Consider the following 21,743-nt stretch of genomic DNA (forward strand, 5'->3'; position numbering starts at 1 on the left):
CCCCCTCAAGGACCTCTGACCACACTTTGAGGACCACTGACTTAAAGCACAGGAACAAGGTACCTGCCTGATCCTCCTAATGTATGTGTGTGTGTATATATATATGTGTGTCTAATATAATAGATTGAGTCTTTGCAACCAGACCAAGATCCTAGTGGTTTCAGTGGACTTTTAAGAAAACTGCATTCTGATCCTCTACCAGCAGGCGAAGACATTTCATCATCTCCTCCCATTTCACATAACAGCTGCTGGTGTAAAGGTGATTCTTAATTTTAATAACCTTATTCAACATCTACAATACACGTGTAGCTACAATGTGCCAACCTCACTAGCATGTGACTGACAGGGAAAACCAGTTACTAATCCCTCAGCTGATTGAACAGGAATACTACTGTGTGAGGAAGGACGTGATGAGCATGTCAGACCTACTTGCAATTTTGCTGTAAAATGTTTTGGCAACAAAGGAGCAGACTTCAGTATTGCAATAGGATCTACTGTACACATCATGAGGATGGCAATTTTCTACATGTTAAGGTCACATGGCAACACAAATTCAAGGGTTCTATACCTACCAACCTGTGTGTATGACAGATGCTTCAAACCAAGATACTTGGATGTAATTTTGCAAAACATGACATCTGCTGGACAGAAGAGGTAGTACCAGGATTATCTGATATTTTACCCAGCAGTCAGAGGGATTACTGACTTCCTGCACCAGAGTTTAGGAAAGGAAAAACAAAACAAGATGCTTTTTTTTTTTAAGTTTTATTTGAAAGATCATGCAGTGCATTTCCAGGGTAGGAGCTGAACATCACTTTCAATGATACACATGAAAAATCAATACATTTGTAATTACCTAGTACAAAACATAACTAAACATTACACAGGAATGTAACAAATTAAATAGTAATAATAGGAAAACGAGTGTGCAACAACACTATTGCTGCACTGCAGATCTTAAAAGGCTTGATAGAGGTTGAAGTTGTTTGTAACCCTGTTGCGTAAATACAAAAAAAAAAAAAAAATCTAGATTAAGTATAGAACTTAAAACAAGTCAAAAAAGCAATAAATTACTTCTTTCAAGTGTTTGTGTATTTACTGAGTGAACTGAGGAGGCATGGGGTAGGGCACCAGCGGTGGGGGAGGATGCTGCGGAGCCTGTGCCTGGGGGAAGGGGAAAGGGGGATGACTTGCGCCATTCTGTGCGCCAGCCTTATTGGGGGCGAACTGCGGGGCCTGGAAGTTGTTTGGGGCTCCGAAGGATCCTGCTTGGCTGTTAAAGTTGGACTGTCCATTACCATTGTAGCTGCCACCGCTGAAGCCATTGGCGCCGCTGTTACTGCTCCCATAGCCTCCGTTCTGTGTATTTGTGCCAAAGGCTTTATTTGGTCCGTTGTCAAAACCTCTACCGCTATCCCGGTCCCTAAAATTGCCAAAGTCACGTCTTCCCGAAGAATACCTATCCCGGCGGTCATCTCTGTAATCACCACCTCTGCCGCCCCTTGAACGCCCTGAAAAGGAAACAAAAAACTTATTAGAAAAAAAATTGTGACAAGAAACATAGCAATAGTCAAGTTGTTTTTTTGTTTTGTTTTAAAGCACAAGTTTAACAAGTAACTGTTCTGAGATACCCATAAGTTGACAGTGATGAAACCATCTTCTTCTCAGAAGAGGCAAAGGAGAGCAGCAGAAATATGTAGTAGCTGCAGTTTGTAGAAAATGGCACAGTTTCTGTATCTCACCAATTAGATTTACCTCCTCTGACTTCCGCCATTTGGAGGAGCTTGGGGTTGATTGCCTGGTTGGCCTCGCGGAGCACAGAGATGAGGTCGCTGGCCTGCCTCATGTTGTTTGGAGTGAAGAAGGTATAGGCCGTGCCTGTCTTTTGACTACGTGCCGTTCTGCCAATGCGATGGATATAGTCCTCAGAGTTGTTGGGGTAGTCAAAGTTGATGACAAATTTCACGTCTTCAACATCTGTAAGATTGTGTTGCGGTGTGGCATAGAGGAAAAGGAGGACAGCACACAAAAGACGTGCGCCGGCGCCACCACAACAACCAGATCAAGAACAAAAAAGGCCAAGTTAGTACGGTCGTGAGGTGGTGCATGGCTGGCAAATTCCACAAAAGGCTGCAAAAAACTGGCATTAGACAAAAAACTACAGACAAACATTTGGTCCATGGGGAGACTACGGTGGGAAAAGAGAAACGATGCACACTCCATTAGCTTCCAATCCAGTGGGATAAAAAAAAAAAAACCCCTCCCCTCTTGAACCACTGCCAAACCACCCTCAGAAAGAATGGATCAGAAGTCTTACCCTTTTCTGGAGTATGCATTCACTAGTCCATTCCCATTGCAGCACACGCCCCACATATTGTCAAGTGACCCTCAGGTGTCTCTACACAGTAGGGCTGCTATGCACTCTACTGCCTCCTGGTGTGCTTGAACTAACACTTAACCATGGTCCCTTTGTCACGCACACTCATGAGATGCTCGTTATAAAAAGCTCACTGCAGTGTCTCTTGCCAACAAACTGGAGATCTGAACCAATTTGCAGAATGCCTACAAACAGTGCATCCCCACTCTCGTCAAGGCAAGATTTTTCCAAGACCCAGTGTTCACTTGATCATAATGTCTCTCGTTGGCAGGTCTCGACATGACTTTGAAACGCAGGCGAGGGAGGAGTGTGAGCTTGGATTTTGTCCAAGTGTGTCCAACTAGCATGTCCCACTGTCACCAAAAGCGCCAGTAGCCATGTCATTACAGAGGTGAAGGTATGATTGATCGGACAAATTGCTCTTCCGACAGGAGTTTAACTGCAACAATAACGCCACCCATGCTTTACAACGAGTCTACACAACAGAAAGCGCCTTCCAAATGACTCAAATGACTTGCAATGCAGTGCCCAAACATACAAGCAAGGCAATAGGAGACAGTGTAGCTGGGCTTTGAGCTGGGACAGTTACAGAGCCTGGGTGTGTGAAGCAGTCCAAACCATTGCCAGAGAACAGACGAGCATATGGGGGAGGAACTGTGGCCAGCCCTCAACTCGCCCCCACTTTTAGACAGGCCAGCGCGTTATATGCTGCACTTGGGCCTGGTCACCTCTGTATATCTGCACAACTGGGAGACCCGTGCCTCGCCAGTCAGGACACCTCCAAGAGTCCTCCTTCCCCCTCTGGAGACCTGGGCTTGTCATGCCAAGGCCCTGCCACACAGACTGCTCCTTCAGGTACGGGGAGAAACTCAGAAAGAAGCAGAAGAGTTAAAGAAAGCAAATACACTTTCTTTATGAAGTACATTAAGAGTACAAAGACAGTTCAGGGAGGATACTGACCTAGACCCCTGGAGGCAACATCTGTAGCAATGAGAATCGGAGCCTTTCCATATTTGAACTCTAGAAAATTAAGAAGAATGAAAGTCAGACACGATGCCCTGTAGATTGAAACGCTCAAGTTAACCAATGATGTCAGTTTATGAGTGATGCTAGCTTACCATTGAGTACCCAGTCTCTTTCCTGCTGGCTTTTATCTCCATGGATTCCCATAGCGGGCCATCTAAAAAAATGTATGGTTTCAATATTAATTCATAGAAGTACTTCTTAAATTTAAAGTCAGTAAAAACAGAAGTCATCTTGCTGTGAGTCTGTATTTTAGTTTCAAAACTTACCCATCCCTCCTCATCCTCCTTGTGAGGTCATCACACCGCCTCTTTGTCTCTACAAAGATGATGGTCTTGTTCTCCTTTTCACTCATGATTTCCTCAAGCAGACGGATGAGTCTACATAAATAAGACACTCAGTTACTAACATTATACATACTGTGAAGAAGGCATCAGTCACTTGTGAAAAGATCTGCTTTAACAACACTTGCTGTGAGTGCCAGGGACACATTACTCACTTGTTCTCCTTTTCTCCATCGTTGCAGACATCCACTATCTGTAGGATATTGTGGTTGGCGCTGAGCTGCAGAGCACCAACATTGATCTGCACGTAGTCCTTAAGGAAGTCCTCTGCCAGTTGCCGAACCTCTTTGGGCCAAGTGGCACTCCACATCAGAGTCTGACGGTCGGGCTGCATAAAGAGCATAACAATTATCAATATATCCACTTAATATATTACATAAGTATGGAAATGTATAAAAATGTTGAAACGACTGAATATTGTTGAAAGAAACTTACTCTGATTTGGTCGACAATTTTCCTGATCTGTGGTTCAAAACCCATGTCCAGCATTCTGTCAGCCTCATCCAGTACAAGATAAGTACAGCGACGAAGGTTTGTCTTTCCTGCCTCGAGGAAGTCAATGAGCCTGCCTGGGGTGGCGATGCAGATCTCCACACCTTAAATGGTAAAAGCCAGTGAGAACTTGCCACATAGGAAAATGAAACTTGTAAAGGAAATCCACAACTTTAGCTGCTAAAAATATAGCACTGTATACTCTACCTCTTTCAAGGTCACGGATCTGGGGCCCCTTGGGTGCTCCTCCGTAGATACAGGTTGACTTGAGGCGAGAAGCTCTGCCATATTCTGCAGCCACCTGTTGCACCTGCTGTGCCAGCTCACGGGTTGGGGCCAGCACCAAGCACTGTCGGGGCAGACATTATGGATTTATGGTTCATGTTCAACAAGCAGCAACACATTTCACAGTAATCACCTCACAGGAAACCAGAATTGTGGTGATGTGATGACAACCACTCACAGCTGTGTAGCAACAAGCCATTTTCATTTCTAACAAAATCTGAGTCTTACATCAGAGCGTCTACTATGTTGCTATAAAATTCATGAAAATGTACCATAGAATGCTTAAAACTATCCCTCCGATTAAGTGTGTAACAAGTGTGGCTACTTACAATAGGACCATCTCCACGTTCCAGGAAAGGCTGGTGGTTGATGTGAACGATTGCAGGCAACAGATACTACAGGGCAAACACATAAGTCACTTTCATGAGCTAAACAAGTGTTATAGTGATAATTAAACCATGTCCCAACTGATCTGACCCAGTCAGCAGAGATCAATGTAAATGTCATATCAAAGAGGCCGTGAAACTTACAGAAAGTGTTTTGCCAGAGCCAGTCTGTGCAATGCCGACCATATCATTGCCCCCGAGAGCCAGAGGCCATCCCTGAGCCTGGATGGGTGTTGGATCAGTCCAGTTCATTTTGTTGATCACATCCATCACATAGGCTGAGGGAAAAAGAGAATTACAACAGTTAGTCAAGATGCAGAAACTTTTCTTTGAGACATTGTTAAAACTGATTGAGATGTAAGATAATTCTGGTACAAAGATTTTTTACTTACAGGGAAAGCTGGCCTCATGGAACTTCTGGATTGGATTTGGGCACTCTCTCCCCTTCACTGTAATTGTTTTGGTCCTCCTGTACTGTTCAACTTCTTGCTACAAGATAAGGATGAAAGACAAATTTACTGCAGTGCTCATGGCAGATTGTGTAACAGCAACACGTGCAGGAGGGAGCACATTTCTGGTAGTGTTGCATAACATTTCATGGAGCATGGTGACTACATACCAGACTCCTCCGGGCAACATCGGGATGCTGCTGATAAAAGTTCTTCTCAAACTTGGGGAGCTCGTCCAGATTCCAATGTTTCTTCCGCAGGCGTTCACCGGGATTACCGAACTTCCCTCCGCCGCCGCCGCCACCACCACCACGGTTACCACCGAAGCGAGGAGGACCACCGCCATAGCTGCAATGAACGACAGTCGTGTTTTTACAAAGTCAAGATTGGCTCTGTCAAAACGTTTAGCGCATCAAAAATCACTTTTTTTAGACGAATACAGCCCTGTCTTAACTGCGTCATTCTGTGAAATGATATAACTGCCATATACTTTCCAGCCAGTAGAGGAACAATGGAAAAACACCCGGCATTTTGTATCCGCATTCATGCTGCCACATGGCGAAAAGCCGACTAGCCAGCTGTATTAGCAACGCTAATCTGCACCGGGACAACATATACTTCAAGTTCGCTACAAAGTCAATAAACGTCGTGAAAAAGGTGTGCAATATAATAAACTCCCAGTATCAGCCCCCATAATTGTGAATAACCGTGTCCCGCAGCGGTGAAATGTAACGGAAGGCTAGCTAACGGTATGCTATCCTGAAGCTAACAGAAGGCCTCGGGCCAAACAACTACAACAGGCTTAGTCTGCCGGTCAGGGCCTTGAGTGGGTGAAAACAACCAACAGCTGATATTCATCAAGTAATTGGTTCTTAAAAGAATAACGAAAACTCAGTTATGTCGATTTTACTAAATCATACATCTATAATATTTAGCTAATCTGTTCATTTTGTCCTGTTACAAAAAGTCAGCCATTACGGATCACACGAGGGCAAAGCTCGTATAAAACATGGTAGAAACGGTTCTTACCCTCTGTCTCTGTCTCTGTCCCGGTCCCTGCCACGATCTCTGTCGGCATATCCTGGCATATTGTAAACAAGTAGTATAAATGAAAAGATAAATAAACTACACTTTGGTTCAACTGCCGACTAAAAACCAGAGCGGCAGTGCTGCTGAAATGCCGGTAAAGAAAAAATGAGGCCCAGTATATACGACAAGAGGAAGTCTTCGCTTCCTATGTATTCATCCGCCATACGGCTTTCAACTTGAGCTCCTCTTGATAGACAACACAAACAAATAGAGCCATGAAACTGTGCTTTGGATCTACTTGTATTACTAAATCTATTATGTCCACAGAATATGCTGTACTTGTCTAGGTTAGGACAGGTAGAATAACATAAAACACGTTTTGAAAAAAAAAATCACACGTCAACATTGTTTATTTAAACCGGACAAATTTATTGTATTTTTACAATTTAAAGAAGTGGTAGCTTTAAAGTCCCAAAACACTTTTTTGGTGTTTCCTACTAATAAAACTACTGTTGCTAGTTGATGATTAAAGAGAATGTTGGCGGATGGATATGTACTAGACAGCAACTGGGTAATCCGGCCTGACTGTGCTTCCGATGTATTACGGTAAGTGACGTCACCTGGACCAACCCAAACATGAAAGAGGCGACCTTTTTTTTGTTTTATATTTTTCCATTACACCAAATGTGACTTGTATTGATATTTCACAGACCCTCAGTTGGAATAAGTTAAAAGGCAGATGTTTAGAGATTATTAAATATTTGTTATTGGCAAACCAAACGGATACCTGTTGTTGAAAGTGTGGCGGAGTGCAGTTTTCCCCCCTGAGGGAAAAGAACATGGTTTAATTGAGGGCACTTTTGGTGTCTCTGAACTTTGTCGTTACATGATCATGGGCCTGCACCTACATGTATACTGAGCACTCTACCATAATGAAATATAACATTGATACTAACTCTGAATAAAAGTGGCCAAAACAAGTAAGATGTTATACAAACATTAGATATTTGTAGTTTGTTAGCTTTGAAAACTTGTTCTTGATACTGACTGCAGTTTGTTCTTGACTGATGCTCAGGAGGCATCAATATATAAACCAATGACTTTATCCTGATAAAGTCTAATCTTCCATCCTTTTTCCTCTTTGCATAGTCAAAACTTCTTTGTTACATCACTACAAAACAAAAAAAGTGACACCTTTTTTCTCACCCACAGCCCGTTTAGTGCCTTTTACCCTCCTTCCCTGCCCCCCCTCTGAGACATACATTTTAATCCAGTGTAATATCAGTGAATACACAGTGGGTGGTCAAGGATGTGCCATTCTGATGTAAACACCCCCCGCCCCCCGTTAATGTGTATGGTAGCCTGTACAGTATCAACAAGCCTGTTTAAGTGCAACTGCTATTGTCAGTAGACTAAAAATAAATAATAATAAAATCTGTCTTCTTCACATTTGAAACAAGCATTCAGAAAGGAAAAAATAGGCAAGTCATATCTTTATACAAGGCCTTACACTGTTAGACAAAGGCAAGTTTAATTAGAACTAATTACACACAAAAATAAAATACTCTTACAAAATGATAGTGTTAACATACATCAAATTGCATCAGTCAGCTATGAGAGATATAGTCCTGCTAGTGGATCATGCTATTAAAAAAAACCAAAACCCCAAAAAAACAAAAAAACAAACAAGAGCAGCATCTCTCAACTTTGACTTGTTGTATAAAAAGTTCAGTTCTTCAGTGAGAGGCAGCTGCGGGGCAATGCTGAGCGATGTAGTGTAGGAACAGACAGTAGGGCGATCAGCTTGTGCACTGGACTTCTAGGTGTATGAATATCTGGTATAGAGGTCACCGTTCAATACAAACGGCAACCTCCTTTCTGTTTGTGTGCAATTCCTTTTCTTTTTTTCATTTCAAGAAAAAAAACAACCTTTTTCTACTTAAGTTAAAGATAAATTACAGGTTGTTTGATCCACATATATGAACAATATCTTATTACTGTACAAAGCACCATCTGAGGACACTTTTCACTTTGCATACACTTTGTCTACATAAAAGAACAAAAATGAACTGCTCTTTTTGTGTGTTTGTGTGTGTGTGTGTGTGTGTGTATGCAAACATTAAGAACAGTCCACGGTCATAGAGATTGCTAGACAGGCAGCATCTTTTGAAAACATTCAAGAATTTCATTTTTAATTGTAGAAAACAACCCCCCCCCCCCCCCCCCCATCCCCCATCCCTCCCTCCCTCCCACTCCCCTCACTTTCTCTAAATAAAACATTACTGATAGGACTGTGTAGCAGGCTAAAACAGGAGTTCATCTCATTCAGTTCACTTTCAATCAAAAAGCACATATGGAGACATGCAACAGTTACTAGATGTTAATGGTCTGCTGTGGGCAACAACAAACGACGCACGTGACAGGACTGTTCAACCTCTTTAAACATTCAGAAAAAGTAAAAATCAAGACAAATGGTCAGAATTAGTTTCTCGTCAGTCGTCAAATCAAATGACATTACAAACTACATATGACATCTCCTGAGAATGTGGCTAGGTTAAGAGCTCTTTTGCGGCCACAAACAGGTATGAGCATGAGTAGCGTGTTGTGCACTTTAAACAGTAGTATGTCAATGAGTAAAGGTTGCCAATATAAGACAAACGTTAATGCTTTTTTTTAGCACCACATGGCTAGAAGGTAGTAGAGGTTTTTCTTCTTTTTCCTTTTCTCCCCCACCTCCAACAACAATATGGAGGCATCACAAAGTAGATCATGACGGACTTTGGACTCTTGGATTCTGAAAAGAACATTAGAAATTTGTGGTACCTTTCATGCTTGTGACATAAATATAGCCCAGCTACAAATGACAAACTGCTAAAAAATTCGTAATAGACGGGGAAACGTTACTTCACCGTATGTAGCTCCAGGATGAAATCAGTAGAATTTAAAGGGTCCGCTCAATACTTGCAAAGATTCATTCATTCATTAAAAAAAAAAAAGATTATGGCACTCAGAGGACATTGTGTGTTTAAGATTTTTTTTTGCCCTTAAAGACATCCCTCTCCTTGCACAGTATGAGAGGTGATGCCAAGAAATAAACTACAGCATTCTTAATTGAAATTCAGTCAAGCTTAATTCTGTTTTTTTCACAAATTGTCTTGTATAATTTAAAACAGCAACACTTAACATTAAAAGGTTTTATTTTTCTGAAACAATGGAAAGGGGTTTCTGAAATATCTGAAACAGCAATAAATTATATATATTATATAGAATTTTATTGATTCTTTTTCAGTATTCCCTGTTATATAAAAATAACACATTTCAAGCTATTCATTCATTTATTCTTTTTTTTTTTTTTTTTTTTAAACAAAATTTAGCTGTCAAACGTGTGAAATAGGTGTGTTGGGAATGCAACGCTAGATGTTTGGCAGCGACTCGGGAGTGGAGATCCCCGCTGCAGTCTTTGGAGAGGGTTGTAAACAGTCGGGCTCAGCCTAATTCAGTGTCTAGTCTTGTCTTTTCATCCGCACACATCCCTGTGTTTTTTCCAGCCTTGGCGTTACTGATAGCTTCAATGTGATCACTCCGAGGCACCAAACAGCCTGAGTCATGCACACTCCGTGTCCAAATTTAGTGTTTCAAAGTGGTTGTGGCAACCGTTAATAAACCCTGTGCTCTAGTAAACAAACCAGTCTCGTTAATGCAGGGTATTGTTTCAGAGTGCAGGGCTGACTGTGTTCAGCTTGGTGAGAGGGAGCATTGCTACATGGAATACAGTATTTTTTAAAATGCTAAAATGATCTTAGAAAAAAAAAGGGAAGAACCGCCAAATTCTGCAGCTTCCACAAGTTAGTAAATAGTCTGAGTTATTAGCAGCTGAAGAGATCCTTTTCAATGATAAAAAAAAAGACATAAAGAAGGGCTGGAGGGTCTAACCCCCAAAGTTAGATGATATTTTCTGGTCTTCTTTGCACACCTTCCTTTAGCTTGGCCACATGTTCCCGGGGAAGTTTGGGCATCCCTGGGTGAAGCAACCGTGGATGCCCTTCCCCCCACACCCACCCACCCTCTATCTGAGTGGATTGATTTCTAAAAAAAAAATAAAGGGGGGGGGGGGGGGGGGGATGCTGATCATGGCCAAACCATGTTGCTTCTGGTTGTTGCTGAGCTCTGCCTGCACCAGTGACTCACTCCACGGCAAAACCACACGTCTCCTCGATGGCAGTGAGCAACTTGTCGTACAGTTTGTCGTAGTGCTCGTAGGGAGGAATGTCAATCCGATTGAAACTGAAACAGAAGAAGGGGAAAAAAAGAAAGAAAAAGCAATTCCTTAACTTGTATGAAAACTGATTGAATACAGGTAAACCGATAGGATCAACAGTACACTTCAACCTTCATCTCAAAGGCAGGCACTGTGTTGCATGACTGGATAATATTATATTGACAGTTTCCTCACCAAGTGTGGGCTTTGGGCAGGTTGTTGGTGCTGGCATCAATCTGGTGGATGGTAAAGAGGCGTGGGCCAGCAGCACCTGCATAAAAACAATAGGTAAGTGAAACTGAGTCAACAACAAGAGACTAGAAATGTTTGCACAGGTATCAGCTGTTACAAAAGGCACCTAGATGAGCCATCGTAGACTGAGCTGTGTATTTATAACAAGTTTTATGTTGGACTTGTTGCGTTTGCTTACACCTGACAATGCTGAAAATAATGGGTTAAGCTTCATCTTAATGCTTTAGAAGTATAAGCAAGCATTTAAAGAAATTATCCCAAAAAAACCCCAAACAAACAATGTCTGCTTTTTTATGGTAAAATTTTCCAGTGTTTTGTGTTCTGTTATTGGATATGAATCTCTATTTTTTCTTAAATATTCAGATGATTTTATTGGCAAGAAATGTCCAAAAGACAACCCCACAATGGGAAAAGAAATTCTTGAAAACTTTAAAAAAGCCTGTGAAGATGCCACTTATTATAAAGTAATATCTAAATTATAGTTTGCACTTAAAAATGTAAAAAGAGACCATACTGTGAATATTAAAGCAAGATGGGAAGCGGAGGGTAATTTCACAGTAACATTGGGAGAATAGGACGGGAACTGCTGACAGCAGTGGTTAATGACGTGCTCTCCCTCCTGGAGAGATTTCAGCTGGAACAATGTGACTCAATTCTTCTGTACTCCAGTGTGAAACACTAACTACCCTGATAACACTCCCTGTTGGAGTTCCTGAGGAGGCGCCGTGAAAAACCACTCTCAAACTTTATGGCATTGTTCATCTGTGACTCCTTTTTGTAAAGTGTCCACTTGTCATCTTGTCTTACAGGCAGTTATAAAAATGAAAAACTATTTTAATCTTACAATCATGTACTTTGGTGATCTAGATGAGCTTTAATGTGCAAAGCGAGCTAAATACTCATTAAATGTGAACTCAAATTGATATCTTTGATTAAAATTGGTCAAAATGGTTTTCCCATTTGGCAACTATAGGGCCTGATTTTGTATAACGGTAATATACTTACATTAAAGACAATTTTAAATGATTCTAGTGCAGAACTTTATTAATTTGTCATTGAGTTGATATGAATGTGTACACATATGGGTATGCATGTGTGTGTGTGTGTGTGTGTACACATAGGCACATATGCATCACGTTTGTTTATCTGTGTTCTTTAAAAGAAAGCATGATGAAAAGTAAATAACAAAAAATAAAAAGTATTCAGGTGCTCCTGAGAATGATATAACAATGCATAGTATTGTACAGAAAGCCCAATAAAGAGTACTGTATTTAGATACACACAAAGCCAAATGCATTGATTTTGTCACTTGACAGTAGTCATGTGTCCAGCTTTTAGAATCAAAGCAATGCCACAGGCAAAGTCACTGTCTGTGTGTGAGTGTGTGTGTGAATGTGAGTGTGTTGTTTTTGGGTCTTTCGGCCTCTGGTGATGTTTTGACCAAGAAAGGATGACCATGTTATATAAGTTGTGGAAGGACGCTGTCTGCCTGGGAGACAAGACGAGCTGTGGATCACAGTGTACTCCTCATGCCTGGGTGCTCTGTCTCTGGGCTGCTCTGACTCTGGGCTGCAATGCCTGCCAGGGTGGACCCACTGAACCACTGCACTACGCACAGACTCAGGGTTCACCTCAGGTCGGAGAAACCCAGAGACACAGACACACGCAGAGAAGCAAAGATTTGCACACACACAATCCTAGATTGTGGTGACAGAGCCTGTGAATGGGGAGCACTCTGTACAACAAAGACTACACTACCACGCCTTCTTACACTTTGGATCTGACATCACATTAGCATAAGTACCCCTTTAAAATGCATGGCCTGCCCATTCATTCTGAATGAAGAATCTGGCTTGAGACCTTCGCACAAATAAAGCAATTCACACAAAGCTACTTTGGAGGAAGTTTCATCCGTTGGACTTTAGACATATTTACACAACAAAACATAGTATGCAGTCTCAATCGTGTTCATCAATACCTTGGAGGGCTTTGAAGCCTTGCAGGGGAACCCTGGAAGAGCCGGTGACAAACTGCAGCAGCCGGGCTCTGCGCTCCTCGTCGAAGGACTCCACAGCTTTCCAAAACCATTTAACTATGTTGCTGTCTGGAGTGCAATGTTTGAGCCGCGTGTTGGACTTCCAGTCATGGATGTCGATTTTACCCAGGCCACATACAATCAGCTGCAGATAGAAAAGAGAGGAGAGGAGCGTCATGATATCATACCAATGTGTTTAATTAAATCAAGCAATAAGATTTGAGGTGTAACCACGAGAAACTAAAGTACCTCAAGCTCCTTCTCATCGAAAGCCTTGAGCAGGTGTTGGGGGATGACCTCATTGAAGCCCTTCTGCAGAGCCAGGAACTGGGCCTCAATGCCTCGCAGGAAACGCCAGTTGACATAGAGCCGGACGTATTCTTTCTTGGTGTCCTGGGTGACGGGGATGCTCTTGCCATTGGGCTTGAGCTCATGCTGAATGATCTCTCCGTAGGCGTTGTGTTCTACGCAGAAGGTGTGGTCCAGCACACCTGTGATGTCATTGTCCCTGAAGAGAGAGGGAGAAACATTTGAATTCATATTAAATGAGATTAAAAATCGTATCATATCATATAACCGGCTGAACAGTGGTGAGATGTGCAGGTTTGAAAGCAGCAGATGTGATGTTGAGGTGGAGTGAAAACATGATCCGAAGACACATGCTTTACAGACCAATGATGTAAGAAATGTTCAAAAACCCTGGGGGGCGCTGTCATCATTGTATGGGAGAGAGGTTTTTATTAAAGGGTAAAAAAACTCAGATGGTAGATTAATAGATGTGCTTTTTATTTGTGAAATTGACATTGAAGTTGCATATTTTTCTTGCACAGTTAAGAATTGCTTGAGTGCTTTTATCTAAAGTTAATATTAATGATAATACTGTGTGACGTGCAGCAGTCTCCCCCTATTTAATTCAAGTTAAAAAAGGATGGACTCATAGCTAAGTGCAGCACATAACAGTAAACACATGGAACCCTCGCTGACCTTGTTGGTCTAAAAAAAAAATCCTATCACTTTTGGAAAAGTCAATTCTGTTATTGATTCTTTTTCTACAAAAATTTACATACAGGATCCAGACGAGGCTGTTGTGCAGGTCGGGGTCTACAGACTCCATGTCGTCCAGGGTGATGGGTTTACCCAGCAGCTGTTTGTAGAAGGGTAAAGTAAAGCCTCCATCTATGTAGTGGCCGTGGAACACTGCCATCCCCATGATACGGCCCACGAAGTGAAAGTATGACAAGTGCTCCTGGTGGTAGACACAACATATTTAGTTTCTAAATGAGACTGCAGTGATTCACCAGCAGAGATGAGTGTTCAAAGGTCTGATTTGGTCTACTTTAAACATGTATTAACATTTCTCTGACATTGGCAGTTGAATACACTATGCTCCACATTGTTACAGGAAGAATACAAGCACTGTGATTATGATACTGAATTACCCTTTTTTGCCAGACCACCCAATCCACATGATACAAGCAGTAAACTGTACTCTAATCAACTGTTGTTAGTAATGACTGTGACTTACAGGGTTGACAGCAGAGTCCGGATTAATCTGCAGGGTGTAGATGTCATCGCGGGAGTACTGGAACAAGCCATAGTACGGGTTCAGCATCTCGTGCGACAGCAGATAGAGCCACTCTCTGCACAGAGCACACCACACATGTACAGAGAGGACAGGCAGGAGATGGAGGGGGAGAATATTAGAAAAAAAAAGATACCTGTTACATCCTCTGCATTTTAATTCTGAGTTCAGCACAAAAAAACGTTGTGATTAAGAAATGATTGTTTTGTTTGAAAACAAAAGTGAATGAGTGACTTTTGTGCTATGGTATTCTTCCACTAGGAGGCAGACCTCAGTGGAAAAAGTGATGCAGTATTTACAAAACCAAAAAAAAAACAGAGTTACATCTACCGTGCTCCTCTCTGCTGTGACTCCTTACCTGGCCACTCCTCCGTAGTCCAGCCCCTCTTCTCCTCTGAACTTCACCATTAGCCTTTTCCACAGGTCCTTCGGCCTCATCTTCATCACTTGTCGATACGATTCCTGCAAGGCAGACACAAACAAACACACACGTGTCAAAGAAAGTAACCGCATCAGTTAGATGGTGCTGGTGACTTTACTGAGTTTACCCTCTGAAATGAGGAGCTAAAGAGAAGACATCAATTTGTTTGGATACATGTGTGAAGTCCTGCCTTTGATGCTGCAAAAACATCATGTGTGATGCCAGTGATGCACCCACTCTCTCCCTTCCCGTCATTAAACCCTTTACGCTTACAGGGTCTATCTTACTTCAATACAACTGTTACACAAAAAAGATTCACCCTATTCTAAAAGAGAAGAGAGTAGTGGAAGTGCTGTACACCAAGATTTTCTCTACTGTAGCAGTTCTGTGAGAAACGAGATGGTTGTAGTCTGGTGTTACAGCGGTTATTCCCAATTGGTTGTCTGTTGTGAGGCTGAGATCGCTCCACCTTAATCGGTGTGCGTCCCACGTGCAAGACGGCTCACAGTGTCAAGGGGGAGGGTTCATTTAAAGTGGATTAGGGGCAGTTATAATAAACACAGCCGTAAGACTATAATAACACAGCCCCTTCCACAGCCAGCTTCCACTGTGCCCTCCAGATACAGCAGTAGACTGAGAGGTGCTGTGAGAAGGACGGGATTGTCTTATCTACACCGAAAAAAAAAAGTACACATAAAGACAGCTCTGACAGCCCTCCGGCTAACACTTGCCTATTCAGTCATAATTTAATGCTTCAGCTGGTCTGGAGAAGCTATGCAGTTATGTCTCGCTCAACCTCAAGACGTCCTCTGCAACACCAACCCGCCCCACCTCCCTCTCCACCCCCCTTAACATTGAGATCAGCCAACAAAAATGTCTTCGTTCAGATTAACAGACGCGGCTGTTCCAGCACATTCCAGTGCATATTTTATGAGGGTCACGCAGTCTGTTGCAGGTGTTGTTGCTCTGATGAAGGCCCCGCGCCTCCTTAGATGCAGAAAAAACTCTCCCGCTGAGTGAGTGCACTTGAGAAAATCCTCATCCCAAACAAGAGGTCTGCTTTAGATTTCGAGCAGACTACCTTCACACACATCATAGATAACCGGGAGTGTGTGTGTGTGTGTGTGTGAGAAATCATTGTTACAGCCAAACTGCTACAGGCAATAACCTTTATGGGAGCAGACAAGAAGAAGGGAGGAAAAAATCCTTCACATAACTTGGGTGAATCTATAAATAACTTGTACAATTACAAGCAGGTACAAAAGAATGATGTATTGTGCCGTTTGCTTTACTTGCAGGGCAAGCAGTGCGCTGGCATTCATTTATAAAATGAGGGATGTTTTCAGGGGGCAGGTGGTTGTGCAATAAAGCAAATATAAAAGATATTATATAAGATTTCTGTATTTTTCTAGCGTTTTATGATCCATTTCAATTGTTTCATGCATGCTACAGGTGTTATAATTAAATATCCCTCTGGGTTCAATTATAAACCCCTTTCCGAGTATCTTTAAATAACCTGCCTCCATATACACAGATGATATGATGACGTGACTGAGTCTGTGTCTTTCCATCCTTACCTCAAAGATCTCCTCACGGGACACCTCTATGCGGCAGTGGCCAGCCTGAGGCTGCTGCTGGGACAGTTCTTGGCGGAGAATCTTGAGCTTCTGAACAAGGTCTCTCTTGTATTTGGGCACTGTGAGGCACTCTGCCTCCTCTGGGAGCTGAGCAGGGGACACCAGAGCCTGCTGGGCCTGATCCTTCAACTGGTTCTGACGACTGAAGGGCAGAGCAGTAAGAGGAGAGAGCGATGATGAGGAGGGAGGTGAGAGAGAGGAGAGAGAAAGAGACAAGATGAAAGACAAAAATTGTGAGTCTTAGATGTACCAATACCGATCTCAAACAAGCGCACTTGCGAGAGAAAAAAAAAAAGTAGGCAAGTGCTTTCTCAAAAACAACAAGAGGAACGCCAAGAAACTCAGAATACAGTTTTTTTCTGAGAATGAGAGTTGTGTCTGTTCTTTGCTGACTGCACAGAACCAGGAGTAAACACACTGAGGTCATCTGGGAAGCACATCAAGTCAAACAGCTGCCTCGGCCCCTCAGAGACAGACAGACATAGGTGGAGGTGGGGGTTACTGGAGGTAAGACATCTCCCACGCACACATGCACGTAGGCAGGCACGCACACAGGCACGCGCGCACACACACACACACCTTCCTCTGTCCTCCTCTCCACCTGGCAGAGGCCTGGTGGTCTCACACAGAGAGATGGCTGAACTAAAATAAGGCTTTTTTTTCTTTCTTTTTTACAGGGGAGCAGCAGAATTTGACTGAGGAGCAACACTTCTACAAATAGATCCTCTGTTGCTTTTGACTCATCATCATGAACACTTGAGGTAATGTCGGGTCATCGAGGGCACGCTGGCACATCTTGTCTAAAAGTTTCATATCATTTGTGGTTAATGTCGACTTCACCGGATGAAGAATACAACTTTTAAACTAGAAGCTGTGTTTAGGAAGAAGGCCTCAGAGGGTGGCACAGTAGGGAGGGAGGGGGGCACACACACACACAGACACACATACATAGAATCAAAAGAGCCTTTATGGGGGGCCGGCACTAAAGGATTATTTGCACAATGGCCTTTTGCACTTCAGTGGGGGGTAGCAGGCGAGCAGGGTCATAAACACCAGACTTGAGAGCCCAACACAGAGGGTGGTGGAGTCATACACGTATCAGTGTGTGCGCGTGCAGTAGGGATAAGTAGGCTGTGATAGTCAAAGTACCAAGGTTAAGATAAACATTTTCACACAGAGGTTTGATCATTAATTTGATCTAACGAATAGAGGAGTCAGCCAGCTCTCTTCATGACAGAATACAGTTGTCAGAAGAGAATCTAGCTCAAGACTTCTGCTCTCAAGCATCCGCCCGATCGCTCGCATTCTCCTCCACCGCAATGACAACTTCTCTTTAACAAAAGCGACACAGTTTTGATTTCCAGTGTTTGCCCAGTCAAATCCAGTTTGGCTTTTCAATCACTTCCTGCTATCCCAGAAAGGCCACAGGGCCCCATAGGACACTCAAGACCTCCTCTTGAATCCCTTTATTTCCTGCAGACTAGACTCCGAAGGTGGGGGTGGAGGCAGGAAGGGCACTCTCCCGACAGCACCCAAACACTGTAGACAACTCGGAGGGGTGGGGAGGGGAAGGAAGGAGAGAAGAGGCACGGGGAGCATCTCTTCCTGCACTTTCACCCACAAATCAAACATTCCTGCTCTGTCTCTCTCTCTTGCTCTTTCTCTCGTGGTTGCAGGCAAACATGCTCCAGAGCCTTCTCTTCTTTTTTTTTTTTTTGCTATATGACAAATCACAAGCGTCTTGGAAACGACAGAGTTATTTCTCGTGCGACTGTACAGAGGGCAGTTCTTGCAGCCAGGTTTTTAAAACCAGACAAGGATTCGGTTACCTATTGAACAGTGACCTTGACCAGTCAGTGGGGGGTTGAAGTGTGTGTGTGTGTGTGTGTGTGTGTGTGTGTGTGTGGGGGGGGGGGTCTGGATTCAGCAGAAGATTGCAACATCACACAGGGAATATAACCAAAACCGTGCTCTGGATGCTCATGCAAAAAAAAAGGCAATAAACTATAACTTTGACGGACATATATATATCAGACATTTTTGTGGGATGACGGCACATGAGGGGTGAAAAATTTCTGAAATCCCTGACTTGATAAAAGGCAGATGTCTTGATGGAAATCCATGACGACTGATATCTTTTCCAGAGTTTTGTCACAAGTGAGAAAGTCCCTCCAAAAATCTATTCGATTTGCAGTTAAAGAGCAGCTTCAAAGCTCCTCGCTTGGTGAGCTAAGACAGAAACTGCACCAAAAAAACAGGTAATAGATCATCTATTATAGTGTTAATATAATTAGAGTGGATTGAGGTAAGCTAAGGGTAAGGCTTAATCATGAAGAATTTCTAAGGAAGTTATTTCACAAATCTCCAGCAAAGGTCTTTGTGACCTTGAATAACCAGGAGACGTACGGCACAAATCTAAAGACTTTTCACTTCACGTCATTTACGTAACAAATCTTGCAAATGTACTAAATGAAAACGCTGCAATACGTATAACACTAATAGCCATAGAGAGACACGTATAAAATAATTCCTGTGATCTTGCTTAAAAAAAACACTCTCACTCACTGGCTTTGATGTGAACCAATTATCTTACCAGAATATATATACAAAAGAAATTCTACGCATGAGAGATTTTCACACATCTGGCCATAATCATGCTCATGACAAAATCGTACATTAAAAACAAATGTGGCGTGCCAGGCTACATTTTTATAAGACTTTTCAGGGAACCATAGATGAAAAAAAAAAAAAAGAAAAGCAAAACGAATACAAAATCCAAAACACGTTCTTTGATCCATTTTGAACGGGGGAAAAAAGAAACCTGATCCCTCCGCCGATGCATTCCGTCTCTCTCTGCACAGGGAAGGAATGAGGTCAGGCGGAGGAGGCCCTCAAAGGCACCCATACACTGCTCCACCTTTGTGGTGCAAAGACCTATGGGTAATTCTACGGCTATCGCAGCAGAGTATGTGTTTGAACAGCTGCACAGGGGGAAGAAATTCTGAACAAATGCATCCATGCACGCAGACATGTACCAAGCACAGAGGCATGAACCAATACACATGAACCTACACACATGGACACACACACAGTTCATTCATTGACTTGGGCATCAAATTTATGCGCTGTTTCCTGGACGTAAGACGCTCCTCAGCCACAGACACAGCAGCCCTGGTTTCCACTCTGCTATCTGATGTCTGGCCAAAGCCAGCTTTGTGACGGATTGTGTGCTAAAACGCCTTTATGATCAAAACCTCTGCGGGGCTGAGGAATTTGTATTTTTGTGTGGAAAGAAAGAGTGAGGAGGAGTGTGCTTAACTGTGTAGGTATGTGTGTGTGTGCGCGCGCGCACAAACGTCTGCTCAGCAGACGGCTACTCAGAGAGCTGAACCTCTACAGGTGGTGAACACACCTTGGCACAGGATCCCACTGTAAAACATTGACTGAGGGGGAGGCAAAGCAAGTAAGTCTGTGAATGTCTGAAAGAGTGTGTGCTTGTATGTGTTCTTGTCTGTGTGCAGAGAGGATGACTGGAATGAAGCCCAAACCTTACCTGACATTCTGACTCTCGATGACTCCTCGAGAACCATTGGGGCTTGGACTACAGACACAAAACAAAGAAAAAATGAAGACAGGAAATAAATCAGTTACAGACACTCAATACCCTGTGTTTTTAAGTACTGTCTCACTGATGCACTATTACAGGTTCCTGGCTCAAAGGTGCTGCAGGACTCACTTTAGGACTAGATGCAGATTGGCAGAGAGGCGTGGGTCTGTGAACTGCGTGGTTCGATTGTTGTGGTCAACAAAGTAAACCCTCCCAGTGGCTGTGTTCCGTATCTCCCATCCAGGAGGGAGAGGACCCAGTTCCTCACAGTTCACATTACTCAGATCTCTGAAATGTGACAGAAGAGCACGCAATAAAGCATCAAGTGCGCAAGAATTTGAGAAAAATAGAAGCAACTAAGGGTGGGACAGAGGGAAAAGACAAAGCACACGCACATTAAAATTCTAGGTATAAAACATACCAGAGCACTGACTAACTGGACTCAGGCGGACAGCAAGATTCCGAGATGTCTGAGAAATCACTTTTATTCTATTTTTCTTCTTCCTCCCATCTAAATTATTTACTGCTGCCCTGCAACCCCTTTCAGCTGGACTCCATGGAGACAAAAAAAGCTGCAGAAATTACAGCAGGCTTGCTATGCTGGCGCTGACTTTTTCTGTTTTGCGGGGTTCGAGCCAAAGGGACCAGAGTCTCACGTGCGATGAGAGTTCGGCAGCTTGGCTCATCTCGCTAATGTCGGAGCTGTCTGAGGAGCACTCAAGTAAGGTGTGGCGTGACCAATAACCTCCTATCAAGAGCAATAAAAGATAAAATGCGAGAGAGCAGCAGCCAGGTATTAGAGTTTCAGTCATGTTTTATTGATAGCGTCTGGAGTGCAGTGGAGTTTTTTTTTTTTTTTTTGCAAGTGCACATGCAGATCAGAGTGCGTGTGCATTTTCTCTTGAAATATGGTAATCAACTGGATACACATGCCTGAGTGAGTGTTGCCCAAAAGCCTCTGGTATGGCTGACTTGAGACCTGTGTGCTTTTGCCATGTGCCCCAGAGTAAGGACTGAATCACTCTCAGAGACTTAAGTGTTCACACCAGTCAAACTTGTTATCAGCTGCAGGTTTACAGCACACAACAAGGGGAGCATGACTTAGAGAGTAGCATGACACAACCTATGAGTAATGTCAGTTATGTGGGTGTTGGTTGGTGAATTCATACCGGCTGTGCAATGACTGATTTAAGCATCTGTGGTTATCCCAATTCCTTCTTTATATATTCTATTATTCTTTCAGTTTTTTATATTTAACAGTATATATGGAAGGTATTGAAGGGGGCAAAACAATACAAAGTGATAATGGAGAACATCATGAGGTCACAGATCCTGTAGGGGACGTACCTGGGTACTCTGGGGTCGTGCCACGTGCTGACACCTGTCTGAGTGTGGAGGAAGTACACTTGGCCTTGCTGCGTGGTCCTCTGCTCTGTAGAGACCAAAAAAAAAGGGGGTTAATGAATGCAGGAGTTGGAGATTTTTGAACTGATGGTGAAAATACATTCAAAAAGGAAACTCAAGCATTCTGAAATAAAGGGAAATAAAATGGACTTTATTTCATGT

At 42.9% G+C, this 21,743-nt stretch overlaps 2 protein-coding genes across 4 annotated transcripts in view; both read right to left on the reverse strand.

Annotated features, from left to right (window-relative positions):
• Positions 1-755: 755 nt before the first annotated feature.
• Positions 756-6,546, reverse strand: ddx5 (DEAD (Asp-Glu-Ala-Asp) box helicase 5). 2 transcript variants are annotated; one of them, XM_062439527.1, is made up of 13 exons: positions 6,386-6,546; positions 5,527-5,704; positions 5,300-5,396; positions 5,052-5,185; positions 4,851-4,916; positions 4,444-4,585; positions 4,180-4,340; positions 3,900-4,072; positions 3,670-3,780; positions 3,496-3,557; positions 3,338-3,397; positions 1,756-1,977; positions 756-1,511 (listed from the first exon to the last, which is right to left on the reverse strand). In XM_062439527.1, the coding sequence occupies exons 1-13, from the start codon at positions 6,442-6,444 to the stop codon at positions 1,096-1,098; spliced, it is 1,881 nt and encodes a 626-aa protein (XP_062295511.1). In that variant the 5' UTR covers positions 6,445-6,546; the 3' UTR covers positions 756-1,095. The 2 variants fall into 2 exon arrangements, with proteins under 2 accessions (XP_062295511.1, XP_062295512.1); XM_062439528.1 differs by having other exon boundaries at positions 1,348-1,511; positions 1,743-1,977.
• A 2,084-nt stretch (positions 6,547-8,630) lies between these two features.
• The window catches only part of smurf2 (SMAD specific E3 ubiquitin protein ligase 2), a 50,225-nt gene continuing 37,112 nt past the window's right edge, over positions 8,631-21,743 (reverse strand). For both annotated transcript variants that reach the window (XM_062439530.1, XM_062439529.1), the window contains exons 9-19: positions 21,525-21,609; positions 20,307-20,465; positions 20,124-20,171; positions 16,511-16,712; positions 14,871-14,974; positions 14,456-14,570; positions 13,998-14,176; positions 13,180-13,438; positions 12,874-13,075; positions 10,839-10,914; positions 8,631-10,669 (exon numbers count right to left, since the gene is read on the reverse strand). In XM_062439530.1, the coding sequence (XP_062295514.1) occupies positions 10,570-10,669; positions 10,839-10,914; positions 12,874-13,075; positions 13,180-13,438; positions 13,998-14,176; positions 14,456-14,570; positions 14,871-14,974; positions 16,511-16,712; positions 20,124-20,171; positions 20,307-20,465; positions 21,525-21,609 (1,529 nt within the window). In that variant the 3' untranslated portion in view covers positions 8,631-10,569. The remainder of the gene's footprint in view (positions 10,670-10,838; positions 10,915-12,873; positions 13,076-13,179; positions 13,439-13,997; positions 14,177-14,455; positions 14,571-14,870; positions 14,975-16,510; positions 16,713-20,123; positions 20,172-20,306; positions 20,466-21,524; positions 21,610-21,743) is intronic.

Source organism: Scomber scombrus, chromosome 18 (genome assembly GCF_963691925.1).
Source record: "Scomber scombrus chromosome 18, fScoSco1.1, whole genome shotgun sequence".
NCBI lineage: Eukaryota > Metazoa > Chordata > Actinopteri > Scombriformes > Scombridae > Scomber > Scomber scombrus.

Coding starts and splice junctions, on each gene's coding strand:
- ddx5 (XM_062439527.1), bottom strand. CDS start 6,444: ATGCCAGGATATGCCGACAGAGATCGTGGCAGGGACCGGGACAGAGAC. Junction 3,558..3,669: donor AGGAGGATGAGGAGGGATGG/GTAAGTTTTGAA, acceptor ACATTTTTTTAG/ATGGCCCGCTATGGGAATCC. Junction 3,398..3,495: donor AAGAGACTGGGTACTCAATG/GTAAGCTAGCAT, acceptor TTAATTTTCTAG/AGTTCAAATATGGAAAGGCT.